Source organism: Danaus plexippus, chromosome 11, assembly GCF_018135715.1.
Source record: "Danaus plexippus chromosome 11, MEX_DaPlex, whole genome shotgun sequence".
Taxonomy (NCBI): domain Eukaryota; kingdom Metazoa; phylum Arthropoda; class Insecta; order Lepidoptera; family Nymphalidae; genus Danaus; species Danaus plexippus.
Window position 1 is genome coordinate 6,861,943 of NC_083544.1, and position 19,226 is coordinate 6,881,168.

A 19,226-nucleotide genomic window follows, 5' to 3' on the forward strand; every position below is an offset into this window, starting at 1 on the left:
GTAGACAATGTGTAAACATTTTTAGTATGCTTAATATGAGAGAACTATCATGAATTATTTTCTTTTATATGCAAAAAATGTTTCAAAGTTAGAAGAAAAATCCAACGTTTAAAAATTAGTTACATACAAATGTACCTTCATTTGTACTCTCACATGTGATTTATTTGTGTGTTTTAACTATGTATGTATACAGGTAACGTTGAACATTAGTATCGATCAATACTTCTCCAATGTACAGGGTAATTGAAGATACCTGTTTGATGCAACTTCTATTGAACAACGAATGGGAGTATCGTTGCCTATGTTGAAGTTTAATTTGGAATTCCTAACTGCTATCATGTTATTTGATTGATGCAATATTGCGAATACATGTTTCCTTTTACTGCCTTACTGCGTATATATCTTCATTCAGTTATTATAATTAGTACTGTGAATTTTTCATATTCAAAATGTTCTTGCATATGACGTCGATGGTTTTAATCATTTATCAAAGGAAATGATATGAGAGTTTAAAATATTTTATTGAGTAGTTTTTATATTATACTCTTTTAATTTGAACTCTGTTATATAATTAAAGAAATCTTTAATTGCTTATCAACTATTATTTAACTTTTTTTTTTTTATAATAAGTAGAGGGAAATCTAAAGATACTTGAAGATTAAAGTCCGGAATCTGTACAGAGAAATCATATTGTACTGCATTACCAATTACCATTCATAGGTTACTACAAAATTCTTTTGACAAATAATGTTTTAAGCGTATGTTCTCACTGTTTCGAAAATATTTTAAAAGTTAAATTGGTGTTGAAAATGGTTACTAAATATTTTTACCATCTACTTAGTTTTTTTTTTGTGTTAATAATTATCATAGATTGTCTATCTTTGCGTATAAAAGTTTAAACCAACAAACTAAATTACATAGTTTCAAGTCACTTCATTCATGGTTAATTAAAGATGAGATTAATAATATATCTTTCGTATTTATTAACAAAATAACCTCAATTCTATTCCACTTAGTCTTTTATGTAATTTGTTTTTGTATATTTGTATACTTTAATAAAATAATATATTAATTAACAATATCAAAATCTAGAATTTGAATGAATGAATCTAGAAGTTGAAATAGTGCTAACTAGTATCCGATTCCTTATACGGATTATAGAAGTTGTTGGACCAAGTACGTAAAAGTTCATTCGGTAAGACTCGACTTCATCCAATTTAATTGCGTCAAACATATTTGGAAATAGAAAACCTAATATGTCTTTTAACCTAATATATCTTTTTCATATCTCTTCACATTTCATCCCCTTATTTACTTTTATTCCGAATATCTGGTTTACCGAAACGTGTGAATTCACTATAATAGCTTCTATATATTATTATCAGTTCCTAAAAGGAATATCAAGTTTCCGAAGGTATTACCATACTTTAGACGTCTCACGAGTTTTGTTACGTAAAAGGTACTTTCGAAACTTAATTTAATATAAAATTTCGTTTGTAATTTAGAGATTGTTATTATTGATAAAAGTTATAAAATTATCAAATAGAATGTTTAAATAGAATTTAGAATCACGCGAGAATATAATTGGTGAAATTAAAATTTATTTCTTTGTTTAATTAATTATCAATTTTATTATATTTTTCCGTCACCATGGTACCACAATAACTGCTGTAAAATGAATAGCGATGTAATATTTAATATTATATGAAAATCTCCGCGGTATGGGAGTTTCGTGTTAACAGTAACCGTATAATGCGGATTTCCGAACCTTTCGACGAAGACGAGGTGCGGCAAACAGGCGAACTTATAATAAGTTGGGAAGACGCGAGGGTATTGTCCCAGTATGAAATAACGTTACACGTAACACACACGGACTTGGAAAACTATGAGGAAATCATTGATTCAATAATAAAAGCTCAGACACGAAGTTCCTATATTAAGACAGAGAGTTATAAAAAAGTTATTAGGTGTTATAGTAAAGAGATTTGTTAGGTTTAATATATTTTATTTTTGTAAGTCTTCTGTTGTGAAAATGAACAAGGCGTTTTTAATCTTTCAGTTTTTTTTACCCACCAAGTACTCCTTTGGCCGTGATGACACATCCATTGTGCTATAGTCTCTTGGCTTCCCGGCGCTTCTTTTTCAAGACTCTTATCGCCTCGCCTTCTATAACCGACATCAACAGAGGCTCGCCTTTTTTTTTTCCCAGTTTAATTAAGAACTTTAATTGCTCCTCTCGTACCATCCGAGTGCCGTGAAATAATTCTTTGAAGTAATTCCTAGTGATATTTTTCAGTGAGTTATATGTTCCATTGTTTTAGATGTCTTGCATCCATTTTCTTCATTGTGAATAACTTCAATGTTTAAATTTGCATTTCGAAATATTTAAATTCGGTGCAGTTAGTGTTTAGAATTAACCTTCACTAGACATGGCCTGGTTACAAGCGGGTCATCAGTTAGTTAATATTCAAAGGGTCGTACGATCACGGATTCTGAGCGCGTTCCGCATCCACCGCTATTGAACGAGCTCTCAAACCTTCCTTTTAGATATCAAATGGAGCAATGTGAATATATTTCAACTTATATCACTAAACTAAATAAAAATATTCAGATTTGAAGTTTTAATTCTTACGATTGATTGAGACATTCTTATAATTGATTGATACAACTTCTTCGTGCATCTAAATGAATAAAAATTTAGTTACTCTGCTATTAATTTTTATTATTGTTAGTTGAATTATATTATAGTAATATTAAAAGGAATAATAACAACATAGGTGCTGTATATATAAGTTTTGATGAACAAACCAAACAAAACGAAATAATACCATCTTTCCGATTTTAATTTTTTTATATTTTCATTTTACTTCAACTTTGGTTTCACTACAAAGTAATTAATAATATAGTTTTATTGAAATGTGTACTAATGAAAATTGACAAATTGAAAGATTAGCGTCAGTAATGACTTTAAATTTTTCGTTAAATTTAATTCAGAATGTTGAGGGTCGCCAGTTCAATTTTACGATTGAACGAATTTGTTTCAGTGCAAAGAAGTGTTTCAATGTGAGGATCCTTCATTCAAATAATGCGAAGGTTGGATTTACAGAAAACCCCAACCGCCGGAATATTCACGAGCCGTCGGATACGTGGATCCCCAGGGATACCAATTATAATATGCGCATATTGTGACCGCACTTCCTATATGGATCTTTTTGCAATCGATGCCAGGAAAATTTAATTTGCAGAATTCGATTTGTATTGGCATTGTAAATTCTGTATCGCGTCAATAATGTGAAACTGTCTCAGAAATTATTTGTGACAGCGAGTGTTGTGATTCTATTAGTTTTATGTGCTCTTTGTAAATCATTGTTCAATAAATCCAACCACAATCCTAATATTATTTGGGCCCATTTTAAATATTTATAGCATTCTATGTCAAAATAAATTTGCATTGCTATTTTCTATTTCTATTAAATTTAAATTATATGTATATAAAAACATTTTATTTATTAATCGTTATTTGTTTATGCGTTGTATTGAGGTGAATAATCTAATATATACTAGATCAGGCCCACTTCGCTGGTGTCTTCGCCTGACCATAACTTGTTTGTTGTTTATGAATTATTCTTACTATTAAAATGCGGTCAAGTTTTTTTTAGGTGCGAATAAAGATTCTATTAATTCGGAAAAATATTCTAAACATTTCCAAATTAGAACTATATTTTATAAGGATACAAACTTCACAAATGTATGTTTTATAATGAATGTCTCATATCGTAGCTTTAATCAATATCATACAATTATGATATATAAGTTTAGTGTACACATACAGGTGGTATGCAATCTTACACTTTCTTTTTGTTTCAGCTGAAACTAATGAGACTGCCAGAGGTTGCTGATAGCTGTGAAGGAGGAATGCTGTGATCTCTAACACAGGGAGCGCACGCCGTCGCCGTGATGAGCATAACCCGCAAATATGCGTCGGCGGCCATTTTAAACGGGCAACGGACACGTTTGTCGGCACGAGATGGCCGTCAGAGGTGCCAAAGCATACAGCCCAGCGCACCCACGCGTACTCACCCCCCCTCGCCACTATGAAATGTGGAAGCACGGCAAGTGGAGACAGAAATCACCACCAAGGACAAACTCAGCCATTAGAGTCCCGAGATAGAGATTGTACAGTGAACATTTAGAGGCCTAAGTGTTATTGTGTTGTGTAAATATAGTGTCTAAATTTGAAATGGCGGGCGAGGGACGCGGGTCGCGTGCCCAGCTGTTGGAGTGCGGCGACTATATGCATCCTCATAAAACTGCTACACCGCGCTGCTGTTTATGGCTAGCCAGCCATATCAATGTTAGGAAGTGTGTAGCCGGCGTTATGCTGCTATCAATACTCACAATATTTTTCTATACGTACTATGTAACGGCACCGATAACAAGGTGAGTGTGTGGTAACTTTAACTAGGGTAGCTAACTTTGAATAGATATTGTACCTGAGGTTCGTACTTACGTAACAACAAAACTACTTCTCATGTTCAACCTTATCAGACTTAATTCATGTTAACGTGGCTTTAAACAAAGCATCTCGTATATTTGAAATTAATTTATTTGAATATCTGCCAAGATTATTATGTTTTTTGTTTGGTTCACATTTCCATACATTTTAATTCTGCTTAACATAAATTTATCATATTTTAAAAAGCTGAGCCATGAATTACTACGTGTTGTAAAGTTTTTATCGACACATATGTCGTTTTTAATTTAAATCATGAATTCGTTATTAAAATTTAAATTTGGAAGTCGTAAAACATGCTCGAACATAATTAATTGCTCTAGCCGAAATATGCGTCATTTGCACAAAATCCAATTTACTTGCTAACCATCGGAAGTAAACACGTTGTGTCGGGAAAATTAATAATACGAAATTATCTCGCGCGGTCACCTCCTGGTGTATTGGGATTAGTGAACCATTGTTTTGATAGTAACATTAGTTTGAACCGAATTTACATCAATTTAACGGACTCAACGTTAATACATCCACTCAGCATCCATTCCAACGAGCCCACCGATCATAACTTATCTTGCTTATTTCAGAGCATTTTAGAGCTCAGCTAGTAATGACGGTTTACCGCAATTAATGCTTATTGCTTTAAAATGTTATCCGAATACTGATATATCATAATTGAAAGTATTATCTAGTTTAAAAACTAATAACTATTTACCGTTGTTATCAACGTAATGAAGGACCCCGGTGTTAACTTTATGGTTTAAGTTATACCGACATGGCAGAATTTGGCAAGTTTCGTAACATAGCGAACTGTATAAGAAACTTCTAGATACTCGATGCCATCGTTACTAACTAAGGACAGACAAACTTGCATGTTTGTTAACCTTAACTTGTTCTTACATTTTCGTCTCTGGACTAGTATGGTATGACAAAAGTAAACAGTATATATTTTTTTTGGTTCTTTTTTGTTTTAAACAGATTGCCACAAAATAGACTCTTGTTTTGGGTCTTTGCCTTTGAATTATTTGTCCAATATGTTTAAATAAAAAAAAATAGCGACACTAATACATCCTATATATTTTGAATTTATATTATTTATGTATATTAGTTTTCAATTTCTTATTGCAAGTATTGGAGAAAAAGAAATATATGTATAAGAGTATGCATTTATTACATATTTTTATTTAAGAAATTATAAATTTATACATTCATTTAATGACATTCGAGTTGACTCACACATCGAAAGAAAAGTAGAAAATTTATATTAAAATAGCTATGTGTTACCGACAAAATTTCTAAATATCTTTATTTTCGTCTTAGTTCCTCCGACAGTTGTGGACTTTCCTTTCTATTGTTAAGTTGCGTGACGGTCGGTAAAATCTTTTATCCCATTATGTATTTGAATATATATTTGCGTTTGGAGACACGGGTCGGACGTTATATAACTATATAGCTGTGTTCAAAACTCTGTGGAATCAGATCTGTTTATGTTCTCTAAGGTAAATACAGTATAACCAGTTTATATAACAGCTTATGATATGACAGTGTCAAATTTTAGATACAGATAAAAAGTTTAGGCGTAAAATTGGTTTCATAAGAATTAAAAGCGTTTAACTTTTTACAAGGCGTTCTTGTCGTCCTTTGTTTGGAAGCTTTTCACTTTCAAATTAGAAGAGGAGTCGAATATTTCAGAGTAATTTATAACGTGATTTTATGTAATTAGGGCGGATGTCGTGTAGCCGGGACGATAATATTTTATTTTATCGGCTTAAATTTACACCGCCACGATGAGCGGCAAGGGCGGCAAGTTTTCCCGACTTCCGTAAATTTATAGCCAAACTTGAGTTTTGGCTAATTAATGTAAGCTGCTTCGCCAACGCATATAAATCTGACGATTCTTTAATATTCACCGCTTTAGTTTATTAAATAATTTCGTGATAGTTAAAATCAATACTAAAATAAATTTAATAACAAATTGTGTAATGCTGCAGTTCGAAGATATGTCTCAAATATGAAGCCACTGGTAGGTGTTATAATATCATCTCACAGCGAAGTAACTTTCCTTGGATATTAGATACTTGCCTTGCCTATTCTTTTCAGCTGTTCGTTAAACTTTTGCTCGGTCGGAAAGGGCGTGGCTTTCATTAAAACCAGAAGGCAACTCGGCTACCTAGTATCCGTGCCTAAGTATAATTTTTTCCCCACAAATTTCGCCTTTTATTTATTCTCACGCTGTTGAGATAAAGCTTAATAGCGCTTTGATGTGGCTCTGAACTTAAAACGCAGCTGCAACTTTTCTAACTTGATTGATTTTCATCAAAATTCTACGGTCTTACAACGCACTAATTAATTTAAGAAGTTTTGAATTAATTTAACAATCTTTTATGTTCATAAGCGGCGAAGATAAATAATAAACGGTATGTTATTTAACGCAGAAATTCCGTGAAGCTATGTTTGATTACGGTTTTCCATTTTCGTTAGAGGAATGCTAATATAAAAATGTTATGTGTAAAATTTTCTTCGTTAACATAAATTTGATATGAGGAATTTATACATCAGCCTATGAATTTCGACCATAATAACCGAGCCAGCGGTAAATTACTCCTACAAAACACTATTTTACTCGTATGCTTTTTATTATAACACATTTATTTTCTTCAACATTTTGTATATTTAAGTTTGCCGTCCAAAAAGGTCTCAATGAGAATCAATAATCGCGTCTAGTTTTCTCAGATTTCATTTTAGTTTTATTTAGGACTGGTACTTCAATGAATTTATGTGAGAAACAGGATTATGTTAAAAAGTGTATATAAAAAATATTCCCCACAATGAAGTTGTAATGCTTATTGCTTTTGTAGTATCAAAGATTTCATGTTAACATTCTTGTATGATTTTCATTTTGTGGTTATTGGTGTCATAATCTATTATTTGCCTAACTTTGTATATTAATTTCGGTAATTTAAACTAGAAAGTACTTCAATTATATTATAAATGTAAAGGACACTCAGGGCAATAATGTCAATGTTTGTGCGTGTTACCATAGTGTTTTTATTTGTAAATAACACGTGAAAGTGTATAATAAATTAAGTTAATTCATTTATAATAAAAAAAATAGCAATATAGTATATTTTATTTCAGACATAATGTGTAATTCATGTTTCTGTTGTATTTTTGTTTATAACTACTTTTATAATGTAATCTAGATGGATATAATAATAGTGTTAATATAGTAATGTATTATGTATTTATAGTTTAGTGTGGCGCGATCGTGTACCGCGACCATTGTCACAATGCTCGCTACTGGCGTCTCAGCAACAGACAGCGCGCGACCATCGCTCAGACGCTCGACTCCGCATAGACGCTAAAGTCCTAGTTATAGCGGAGTCCCTGTATTCTAGACTTGGACGAGACATAGCCGAACTGCTTGTCGCTAATCGAATTAGGTGAGTTTTATTATCAACGAACATATAATTTATTTGTACAGGTAGTAAAGCCTAGCTGTGGTCAAGTATATAGCTGTAGAGCTCGAACATGAGCTGGCTCGACCGGGGTAGTACCACCCTCTCACAGAAGATCGGCGTGAACTAGTTTATAAATAACTTCCTTTCGTCCGATGAGTGAGAGAGTCGGTTGCCCTTTCCCTATGCGCACCCTTTCCTGCAATCTACCAATTCCCACCCCTTCCTCTTCCTCAACAACCTAGGTTGACATCTCTGATGTTGCGGATGTCCGGTTGTCCATGGGCAGCGGTGCCTCCTGCCCACCAAGTAGGCCGTCTGCCCGTTTGTGAACTTTCTCATAAAAATTACAAAAAAAAAATCTTATAAAAGTTAAAATGTTACGGTATAAAATAAATAATGAAATTCTCGTTCCATACAAAAGTCTAATCTTCTTTAAGCAATATTTTCAAAATATTCTTAGAGTCAGATAAAGTACCAGATAAATGAACGAAGGTTGTTTTATAAAGATAATAATGTAAATGGACATATGTACATATAAATATTTTAGTGATATAGAAATGTTAATACACACACGTACACATTTCACTTAAGTGTATTAAAATGCTTAAATATGTATAATTTTGTTGTATTGTGCTTATGCAAGTGTGTTTTAAAAATATCAACTCATATATTAAAGAAGGATTAAACTATATGTCTAAATAAGTTTAGTTTTAATACAGATGTTGAATCACAGATTCAGTAGCGTTGTCATTCTACAGATATGATTTATTAGGGAGAGGGTTGTAGAGATGGGCTCTCTAACTTATCTAACAAAACGCTTAATGCCAATTTTATGTGACTAAAATGGCAAAACTCGTAACTACATACTTTGAATTGACTACATACAATGATAAAGGATTTATATGAACTACATAGGTATTTATAGGCTGTTCCAAGACTATTTCCTTTATCAGTAGGTAATATAGTAATACTTTATAAAACTTCTATTGTATTTATATTAAAATTCGTGATTGTTAGACTTTTTATAAACAGCTGTATAGACGAACTTTGGCATTTATAAGTAAATGACTCGACGTAATCAATACAATGTTTAATAAATTGAAGAAATATTAGATTATGGTTTGTTAGACTGATTACATTCACAGAATACGAAAGATACGACCTGGATGTTAAAAAGAAAAAAAGGTTAGACAAAATTAAAGTAATAGACGGAAATGAAAATAAAAGGTAGAAAGGTAGAAAGTCTCGAAGAAAGATACAATAAATGATGCAACGTGAAAGGGTTCTTGATAAGTAATTATCGAAACTAAAAATTAAATTGCCATAGTAATTGTTGTTGCAAATTAATTAATTTATTATCTTTAAAAAAATTTATAATTCGTTATAAAAGAAATTGAATTAATTAGAGAAGTTTATAGATGTGTATATACATAGATACATACATACGTGTATGTACCGTTTTCTCTCGTGTTATAAAGATACTTATCTCCCGACGCCCCAAACAGTTTTACATAGTAATTGTAAATAATATTTGAATATCCTACATTTAACTCTCAACTTATTTGCATTGTCATATCCCATAAGCAAAAGCAAAGGATTGCAATGAGCAATGATATATTAGCATACTTAGAACCTGACTTTGGCTTTGTCGTGTAAATATTTGTATACCGTTTATAAATATACTATTTAAATACGATGTAAGGTTTCCTTAGTAATAATTTAGTTTGTAGAAATATATTTCTTGTTACTAACTAGCTTTGTTAGAGTCTTGGTTACATAATAACTTTGATACGGTTTATGTAACCAATGACATATTCTACTAACGTATCAAAATCAGAAAGATTTTTTCAATTTATTTCTTTTCATATTGGTACATATATTTGTATATATAGGTAGCAATGAAATATGTTAGAGCTTTCGCATCAAAGAGCAAATTATTAATCTATAAGTATTTGCGTATCCATCAAAGCGATGCTACGCTCGATTTGCAAGATTGATTACGTTGCAACATTATATAGGTATGTTTGTGCTGAACCAGATGCTTCCGCGCCAACTTCTTTCCTATTCATATTATTCACTATTCCTTTACTTTGCTGTGTTTGTGATCTTTTCATGCAACATCCTGAATAATGAGATGGGACAGACTAAAATATCCTACCTTTACTTACCTTTGATTTTAGACCTTTTTAGAATAACAATTTAAAGGGTATCATCATCACAATCGCGTTGTAATATGACACTTGATTATTAAAACAATAAATAAATGTTTTATTTTAATTTAAACATTTGATTCAAAATTTTATTTCAAAACTTAATACACCAGATTTCAAAGCTCTAGTACACTTACAGCTTGACTATAATTAAAGAAAATGTTGTTTCGTAAAGTATAGAACATTATTTTCTTATTGTTGTAGCAATTTACAAGAGCGCCTTAAAATCCCGTAGCAATATTTACCCGGGCCTCTTCGTTGATGACTGGCTATTAGTTTGCGATGTTTGCAGACCAGTTGTAGTGCCGTGTTCGAAGGGGACACAAAACCATATAACGTATTTGACCTACGACTGTCTTAGGTACATAAAAATCAGTCCCAATTGATTCCAACTCCACTAGTGTTGATCTAACGACGGAAGTTGTTTATGAAATGTTTGACGGGTTAGGAATTACTTTTTATGATATCATTTTTTTGCGCCACAACTTCCTTCCTTTCCCACTTCAAGTTCCACTTGTTCGCCGAAGTGCTGTTTTTCTTTGGATCGTATCCGTCCATTAAATTAATTTTTATTGACGTAAGTTTTAACCCTATTTTATATTTTTAAATACTGTTCAGAGAAATTGAAACAATCTCCTTAGTGATATTTTGCTTGAGGGTAACAACATGTAGATATAAATTGTGCAAACTAAGATTAAGTCATAATTCCAATATCAGTACAACGATAGCAGACGCCAGCCAGTAAAGGCAAGCAAATTGAAATAGTGGCTTACTAAATTGTCAATTTCCAAGTCATATTTGCGTCTGGCCTTTAAAAGATTAATAAAACGGGAAGCAAACACAGTTACTGGATGTAATTTTGCGAATTAACGTGGAGGGTCGCACTGTCCCCTAAGCGGGCGTTCACTCAATTGCGTTGATGATTAAAGCCCTTTAAGGGATTTCCAGTTGATATAACTGTTTATTTGTGAATATTTAATTCGCAGCAGTATATCACCTTTATCACCCCTAACTAATTAGGTAAAACTAAAACAACGAAAACAAAATTTAAAGGAGAATTATGTATGTATTTCAGAAGCATTTACTGAGGACAATGAATTCCAATTATACAAATGAATTCATACTTCGAAGTCAGTTTAAACAGCTGGTGAACTCAAATTATTAATTGTCATCAGTATGCTCATACCGCGCATGTGATGCGACCTAATTATAACTGCTGAGGTTGTTCAATGCGAAGTCAAATTATATGACGCAGTTCCAAGTTCCCGTTTCGACTCCGGGGACGTTAAGGCAGTTAGTGGTTCCATAGGAAGCTATCCTACTCCCCCCTTTCCAGTTCCCAGATTGGGACAGCAATTAAAACATTGTCTGTTACTGGTTCTTAATACCGAATACATTTATTCGAATACGACAACTTGTCTGATACACTAAAACTACTGAATTTATTATAAAAATTGAAGTATTGTGAAACCGAAATGTATAGCGATTGCTATTTTGTAAACTGCAAAATGACGATGTTGTCTCGGGAAGTAAATATTCAGTGTTGCAGAAAAATGAAACCGAGTATTGCTAGTTCGTATAAAATGTCTGCACTAAAATATAAAGACAATGTTAATGATAGTATATGTTCTAACATGCTTGTATATTTTCGTGTGAATCGCTGAATTTTGATGTCGGATCTGAAATTGGCCGTCGGCGTGTATTTCTATAGAATGAGTTCATTTTCAAAACATACTATTTGTTTTATTTGGTTAAATATTAAATTAATCATATTATTTAAAGACTAAGTAAATAAATGTGTAATTACTGGACTTGTAAATATTTGCAAATATTTCATGCTCACGATTTTTTCCTTTATGTCGGACCTAAAAATAAAAGACCTTATTTTTACATATATTTCTGTGCGATTTTTTAATTACCTATGAAGTTAGCCAAAAAAATATAGAAATAATTTTGATTTGTTCAAGAGGGATCTGCAAATGGAAAATTTTATTATCTGAATTTACATAATAGCCGTTTACTGATTTTACGATCGCTTCCGACTTAGTGTACCTTTACATCGCTTTTCTATTTAATTCTGAGATACTATTTTATCGGGCAAAGAGATAAAAGACATCTCGTTATGGTGCTTTAAGGGGCTACTAAATATAGTGTTTATTTTCTGAAACCAAAAATAACATTATCAATTCGTATGCTATGACTGCAATCGAACTAAGTGAATTATATATTGAAAGAACAGCGCTTGTCCATTATATAGATGCAGGCAGTTGTGGTCGTTAGTTTACTAACTCATAGCACTTCGCTACCGCTATTAGAGCCAGTCTCGAGTCTCCTTATCGGCCCCGCGCTCTTGTTTATAACACTCCATGCCCGCTTTAATGTGAACAGTTTTATTACGTGCATTTGTTTTACGAAACCTTTCAATTTGCGCTGTAACTGCGGCTTCGAAAAAATAAGAAACGATTCCTTCTCTAGGTATTCCGTATTTAAAATAGATAATAAAGTGAACATCGCAGTGAGAATTTCTTTGTATTCTTTATGATTACGTATGTCACAAGTTTGAAGGTTGTTAGAAGAATTTGACTGCCATACACCATTAATAAATTTTAAAAGATACATTAGTTTAAATAAATTACATTTTATTAACATTTATTTTAACTAGAAATTAACAAAACAAGTAGACTCGTCAGTTGGCATTCTGACTATAACTTTATAATGACAAACATAGCTAGCTATCTTTTAATCATGACATTTCCAACCCTCGTGATTCAACTAACTCGCTCCTTTATTACGTATTAGCCCTCGCTTTCAGTTCACGCTCAAATTGGACCATTTCGCATGCTCCAATTTAAACAAAGCGTCGTCTCGTGTAATGGCAGGACACTAATTAAGGTAATCAGAAACGAGTTAGCGCACGCTCCATAGATGGTGTCGCTGACTCCGCTAAATTGTGTACACATAGAAATGTATACAAAAGTATAAAAGTTTCGCTTTGGAATTTCCTGAATAGAGAATATCGATGGTCCGCCGACCTAGCCAACAAGTAGGTATGCAAAATGGAAAAGAGTGCAACGAAAATAACGTACGTACGAAACTGGAAAGGCGAACCGGCAAGGCAAGGTAAGTGGTATTTGCAAGTTGCCGTTTGCCGTACCCTTAGTGTACACTCGAACTGCCAAATTGAAACGGGGACTCGGGCGAAATGAACGGTTGCTTTTCTATATTTGGTTTCATTTCTGTACCTGTTGGTCGGTAGTTGTATATTTATGTTTGCATTATTCGAAAACTCGTATCGCCTTACCGGCTCCCATCGGCGTTGTAAATTGATGTTATTCAATTAAAATAATTCAAGAGGCCTGCAGCGTTGGATGATTTTGATCTTTGAGTTACATTGCTTACCGGTATTACAAAATGGCTATGAATAATATTTGCTATTGTGATTTATTCATAAGCTCAGTCAAAGCCTTTCAGTTACAAAGGACATTCGGCATCCCGTATTTACTTTCTCTAACTATGATAATAAAAAAAAAATATTATTTTTTATTATTACTGTTATATGAAAGAACTATAAATAAAAGTGTTTTAAATAAAACTAAAATATTTTCATAAAAAATCAATGATATCCAATATAAATGAAATTCTACGAAACAACTTGTTTAATATAGCCGAATATACAGGATTAATTCTACTGTCATAATCTTAACCAAGTAATTTTTGAAAGACTTTTGATATATTATTATTACATATGAATTGTTATTTCTGTATAATATATAAACGTTTCTTATTAATTTCAATGAAGCTCATTGTAAATGCAGATCCCTGTTAGAAACAGAAAGTATTCAAATAGAATTCAGTACGAAGCAGTCGTTGTTTCAAGAAATTTATTCCACTTGTAGTGTTCCAGAGTTAGATTTAGAATAAGTTAGATCAAGGGTATTGAATAAAGATATTGTGATGGATTTTTCCGTTATGCCATTGATGATATTCATCGAACGTCATGTAGACCTATCTGTGACATTACTCGTGTCGATCGGCCCCGGTTGATCAATAATAATCGGACGGTTCCTCATTTGTCCAAATTGATTGATTCGTTTAGTCTCGAGGGCGCAATATCCGGATAAACAAACCATACACAATGTGAGGCACACATCTGATGTAAATGTAATTTTGATCTCCATGTAAAATACGTTTAAACGTCGCGTGGGTTTCACATTCTACAAATATTCAATTGTCTTCTAATACTGTTTTGTTTTTTTTTTTTAATATGATTAAAGGTTTTTATACTAGGGATATCATGAATCTAACACTATGTTATGGGTATATTATGTATGTAAAATTAATTCTGTCTTTTAACTTTCTCAGCAGAACTGATTGACCCTCTCGTATTAAATAAAATTATAAGCAAACAACATACGAGTATATTTATAAACTATAACAGTAATAACATATTGAATAATTTAATTCGCACTAAGTCTTGTCTTCGATGGTTAATAGAACCTTTAACTTACAATTTATATCAAGAGACGATAATAATGTAGGCAATAATTATAATTTATTTTCATATGCTTAACCATGATTACTTAGGAACAAGGAAATCTATGTAATCTGATAATCTCATTATTCATTAAATGGAAGTGTGCGGTGGTTTGAATATTTCAGTACCATGATTAGTTCATAATGTTTTATTATAATTCGTTTCTTATTCAGGTACAAAGTAGAAGTAGCTGGTAAGAGTCTGCCAGTGCTTACCACTTTAGATAAGGGCCGTTATGGAGTTATCGTGTTCGAGTCGCTATCGAAATACGCGAACATGGATAAATGGAATCGTGAACTTCTCGATAAATACTGTCGAGAATACTCAGTTGGGGTCGTCGCTTTCGCAACACCGGGGGAGGAAAGCCTTGTTGGCGCTCAGCTGAGAGGATTTCCACTCTTCATGCATACCAATCTGAGGCTTAAGGTAAATTAAAATTTATTGTGCAGCGTATTGTCGCTTACATTATCGAGCCTCGTTTAAACTTAAATAACCTCTATCATAACTTTATAACAGCTTTCTAATGTTTAACTTAAATGTTATTTTATATATATATTTTATAATATAAAAGTTAACGATAACTTAAAAAAAAAATGTCTGTTTTTTGTCTATGAGTGCCGCATGAATTCGTTTTGAATTACAAATAAAATCTTGTTTTATAACAAACAGGTAAAGGCAAAGAAAAAGGCCTGTTCCTCAGTTGTTAACACCATATTCCAAGTGATTGTTCTTTTTGTACATTCATGATAGTTGGAGAAAAATTCGTTACATATTTTCATACAGAAAGTTACGTAAGCCAAAAGGAAATTTTAAATCAAAATACTAACTAAATACTCACAAAGCTGTGTATGCATCTGTGATGATAGTGAAGTGTGTGACAAAAATGCTTATCGCCCTTATTAGGATGCAGCCCTTAATCCAGCATCACCTGTACTCCGACTTGCCCGAGCTGGTGAGACGGCCTGGGGTCCTCTACCAGGCGATCATTGGACCGTCTTCAGAGCCAATTCCTCAACATACGAACCAGTAGCATGGGCTCTAAGACAGAACGAGTACGGTTCCAACGGTAAGTTTACCTAATTACCATCATACAACACTACATTTATCGATGCATATACGAATACGAATATGGAGCGTATATTTTGTTTCCAAAATAACATGAACTCTTTTGTCACACATGCGTGAATTACGTTTATATTCACAAAAAACATAATAAGTATGCTGCACGCGAGCTCCCTATATAATATTCGTAGTATTGGTATCGATGACATCACGTGTATTCCGGATTTTACGGGATCTGAATAATAAAACTTGGCGCCATCAGCACCAAGCATGAACCTCAGAGCATTCACACTAAGAAATAACTTACCCTAATATAGATATCAGATCGGATACGAATCTATACAAACAAAAAAATTAATAATTTAATAGCATCATGATTTATGAAGATCACATAGACTTTAATTATATTAATTTCAACAATAATTATTCATAACTTCCACATCACCCGATCAATTGAATTTATTTTATTACGAGATCGTGCGGAAACGTCGAACGTAGAACATTCTCACTTATCTGTATCACAAGTTAAATTGCGAACCGATACATTGTTATAATCTCGTGTATTAGGTATAATTATAAATTATTCATCACACGTGCACTGGACTCTTAGAAAAATATTATTGATTTTTAAACGTACGCTCTACGAATGTACAATTTTTTTTATTATTATTATATACGGTAAATAGCTCACATATTATTATTAGATATAGTTTCACGGCCTATTTGATGCCATCCAATTTGTCTGCCCCGTAATACATTTGAACAAGACCTATTAACGGGTCAAATGAATTCGCTCCGCCTCATTGTACAGTTATTGTCAAATAAAATATAATATTAAATATAAATTGAATACTTGTCCTTAACCGCATGGGAATAAGTCACAAATTGGATTAAAATTTTTTCGTGTAACGTGAGCGTGTGGGAGTCTGTAGTTACATGCTTCACATATTTGGTTAGGCCGTCGAGTTTATGACCTTCCTCAACTTAACATCTTATTGGATGAATAACCGGAACGAGCCCTTTCCTCTAGTGTGGGATATAAAATTACCTATTTAAAGTGATAGCCGGTTCAATAAAATACAATTATTATGTCAAAGGGAACTCGGTCTCTGCGGACGATAAAAATACGCAAATTGATGTTCTCTATTATCATACCTTCTGGTATTTTAAGATTCTTATTAGATTGTATGTTTTTTTTTCTTTTCGTTAAACTAACTTTGTAATCTTACGTAATAAAGTCAGGTAGTTACTGGAGAAAAAAAGCACGATTCGCTTACGATTATTAATTAATAATCATGTATAAGATCAAAAAAAATGCACTACCTTTCATATGCCTTTATATTTTTCATAATCTTCCATTAAGGTGCAGGTGAAAATTATTTGTTAACACTGATTCTAGGAAGCACTGGCACGTATAATAGTTGGTAATATGTATGTATATCCAACGTATTCTCTTGATTATATCGTGTACCAATATTTATTCCGGACCCGAAAGATTTCTCAGAATTATTCTCATTTTGTATTATCCCGGTCATTTCCGTGAAGAACAAACAAGCTCGGCCGACAGAAACATTTTAGCGTCTGGTTATTTTTTTTCTATAACATTCATTTCATGAATAGTTTTATTTGTTCATTTTTTATTCATATATTTCTATACTATAACAATCGCTATGATTTTTTTTTTCGTTTAGATAATATTTTTTTATTGTTATAAAAACGTATGTTGCTTGACAAAATAAATGTTTTTGTGTTTTTTCTCTTTATTTATGTGATGTGAAATATTTAATGGCATCATATTTTCATACATGTGAGAGTTATATAATGACTATATATATATATATATATATATATATCTATATAGTCATTATATAACATTATATAATAGTCAATATATATATATATATCGATGCTTTTCTCAACCTTTTGTTGCTCTTCTCTTAATATTCAATTCATAAATATATAATGAATCTGTGAATTGAAAAGAGAAACATACCAATATTTACGGGTAGAAGGAATTATTGATTCGTGTGCATTTATAAATTTGTTTATTAATATTGTCGACAGAGGAACGTCTCCCTTTAGCGACTGTAGTTCAGGATCATGGTCGTTTGGACGGAGTACAGAGAGTGCTGTTTGGGTCTGGGCTTCAGTTTTGGCTTCATAGGATACTGTTCTTGGATGCTCTGAGCTACCTCAGCCACGGGCAGCTCAGCCTCAGCTTGGACAGATGGATACTCGTGGATATAGACGACATCTTCGTAGGAGAAAGAGGTCAGTATTGGTATTGAATTAAATTTATATTTGAAACACTTTATAAGATATCGCGTCTAGATTTCTTGTAACCGCGTGATGGAATCAGTTTAATTTGTTAATGCTTCGACACTTTTCGAAGATATTATCTTGATTTTGAACGGAATGTACGATGAAAGTAAACAGTAACTAAAATTGTAATATGCACACATTCAACAACTATTGAGCGTTCTTAGAGATTATTGCTATCAAAATACCTCTGATATTTTTTTCCTATACATAAAGCACTGTAACTATTTTTTAAAAGTCATTCTCATTTTAACATCGTATACTTTGAACTTGATACATGTATAATTTGTTCAAAACAAATTCTTATATTTCGATGTCGGAAATTAGTGTTATTTTTAATATTTTCATAATGATATTAATTAAACCCGCATATATATTTTATTTATGTATTATATTATGCGTTTTATTTATCAATTGGGCACAGTTCCGTGGTTATTGTATACGAATACGGCGTACCACAATTTTACAAGTGATAATATTAATACGAAATAATTAATTAAATTATAAAACGTACAGTAGAAAATCTACATTCATAAATATTAATATCGGCAGTAGATTTTTCAATTACTGTTAATACGAATAATGAGTGTGTGATAAATTATTTATTGAACCTGGCTGTTATAAAGTTAAGTGATTTAATAATATTTTGTTCGTAGCATATATATATGAGCTTTATGAAAAATGTAACACATTTTTTTTTTATTATATAAAAACATTTATATCTAATCTAATAAAGGGTTAAAGACAAATTCTGGTTAACAATATTAATTATATGAGATATAAAAATATAAGGACAATAATTTCAATATAAACTTATTAGGAATTAGGTCTGTGATTTCCTTTGCTTTATCAATTTTATTCTTGAATTCACTCAAACAGCTATTATTATTTTTATTTATAACGGAATCCTTGAAGGCGCTCTCGCCTTGCAAGACTGAAATGTTTTGTTTTTGTTTCATCGAGTTCGTCTTCCTGTAGGTCCGATTCTGACGCAAGAAAAGTTTACACATAAAATACTTTTATAACCGTCCAATTTCATATTATTACGTTTTCATTTCACTATATAAAGACCCCAAAATAAAATCAACATCAATCAAAAATTTATATGGAAATATTAAGTCGGATTTATTAAA

General features: G+C 32.1%; 1 protein-coding gene across 4 annotated transcripts in view; it reads left to right on the forward strand.

Annotated features, from left to right (window-relative positions):
- Window positions 1-19,226, forward strand: part of LOC116765503 (bifunctional heparan sulfate N-deacetylase/N-sulfotransferase) — an 80,506-nt gene that overhangs the window by 44,277 nt on the left and 17,003 nt on the right. For all 4 annotated transcript variants that reach the window (XM_032654961.2, XM_061521815.1, XM_032654962.2 and 1 more), the window contains exons 2-6: window positions 3,868-4,440; window positions 7,759-7,950; window positions 14,886-15,138; window positions 15,616-15,778; window positions 17,839-18,045. In XM_032654961.2, coding sequence (XP_032510852.1) covers window positions 4,241-4,440; window positions 7,759-7,950; window positions 14,886-15,138; window positions 15,616-15,778; window positions 17,839-18,045 — 1,015 coding nt within the window. In that variant the 5' untranslated portion in view covers window positions 3,868-4,240. The remainder of the gene's footprint in view (window positions 1-3,867; window positions 4,441-7,758; window positions 7,951-14,885; window positions 15,139-15,615; window positions 15,779-17,838; window positions 18,046-19,226) is intronic.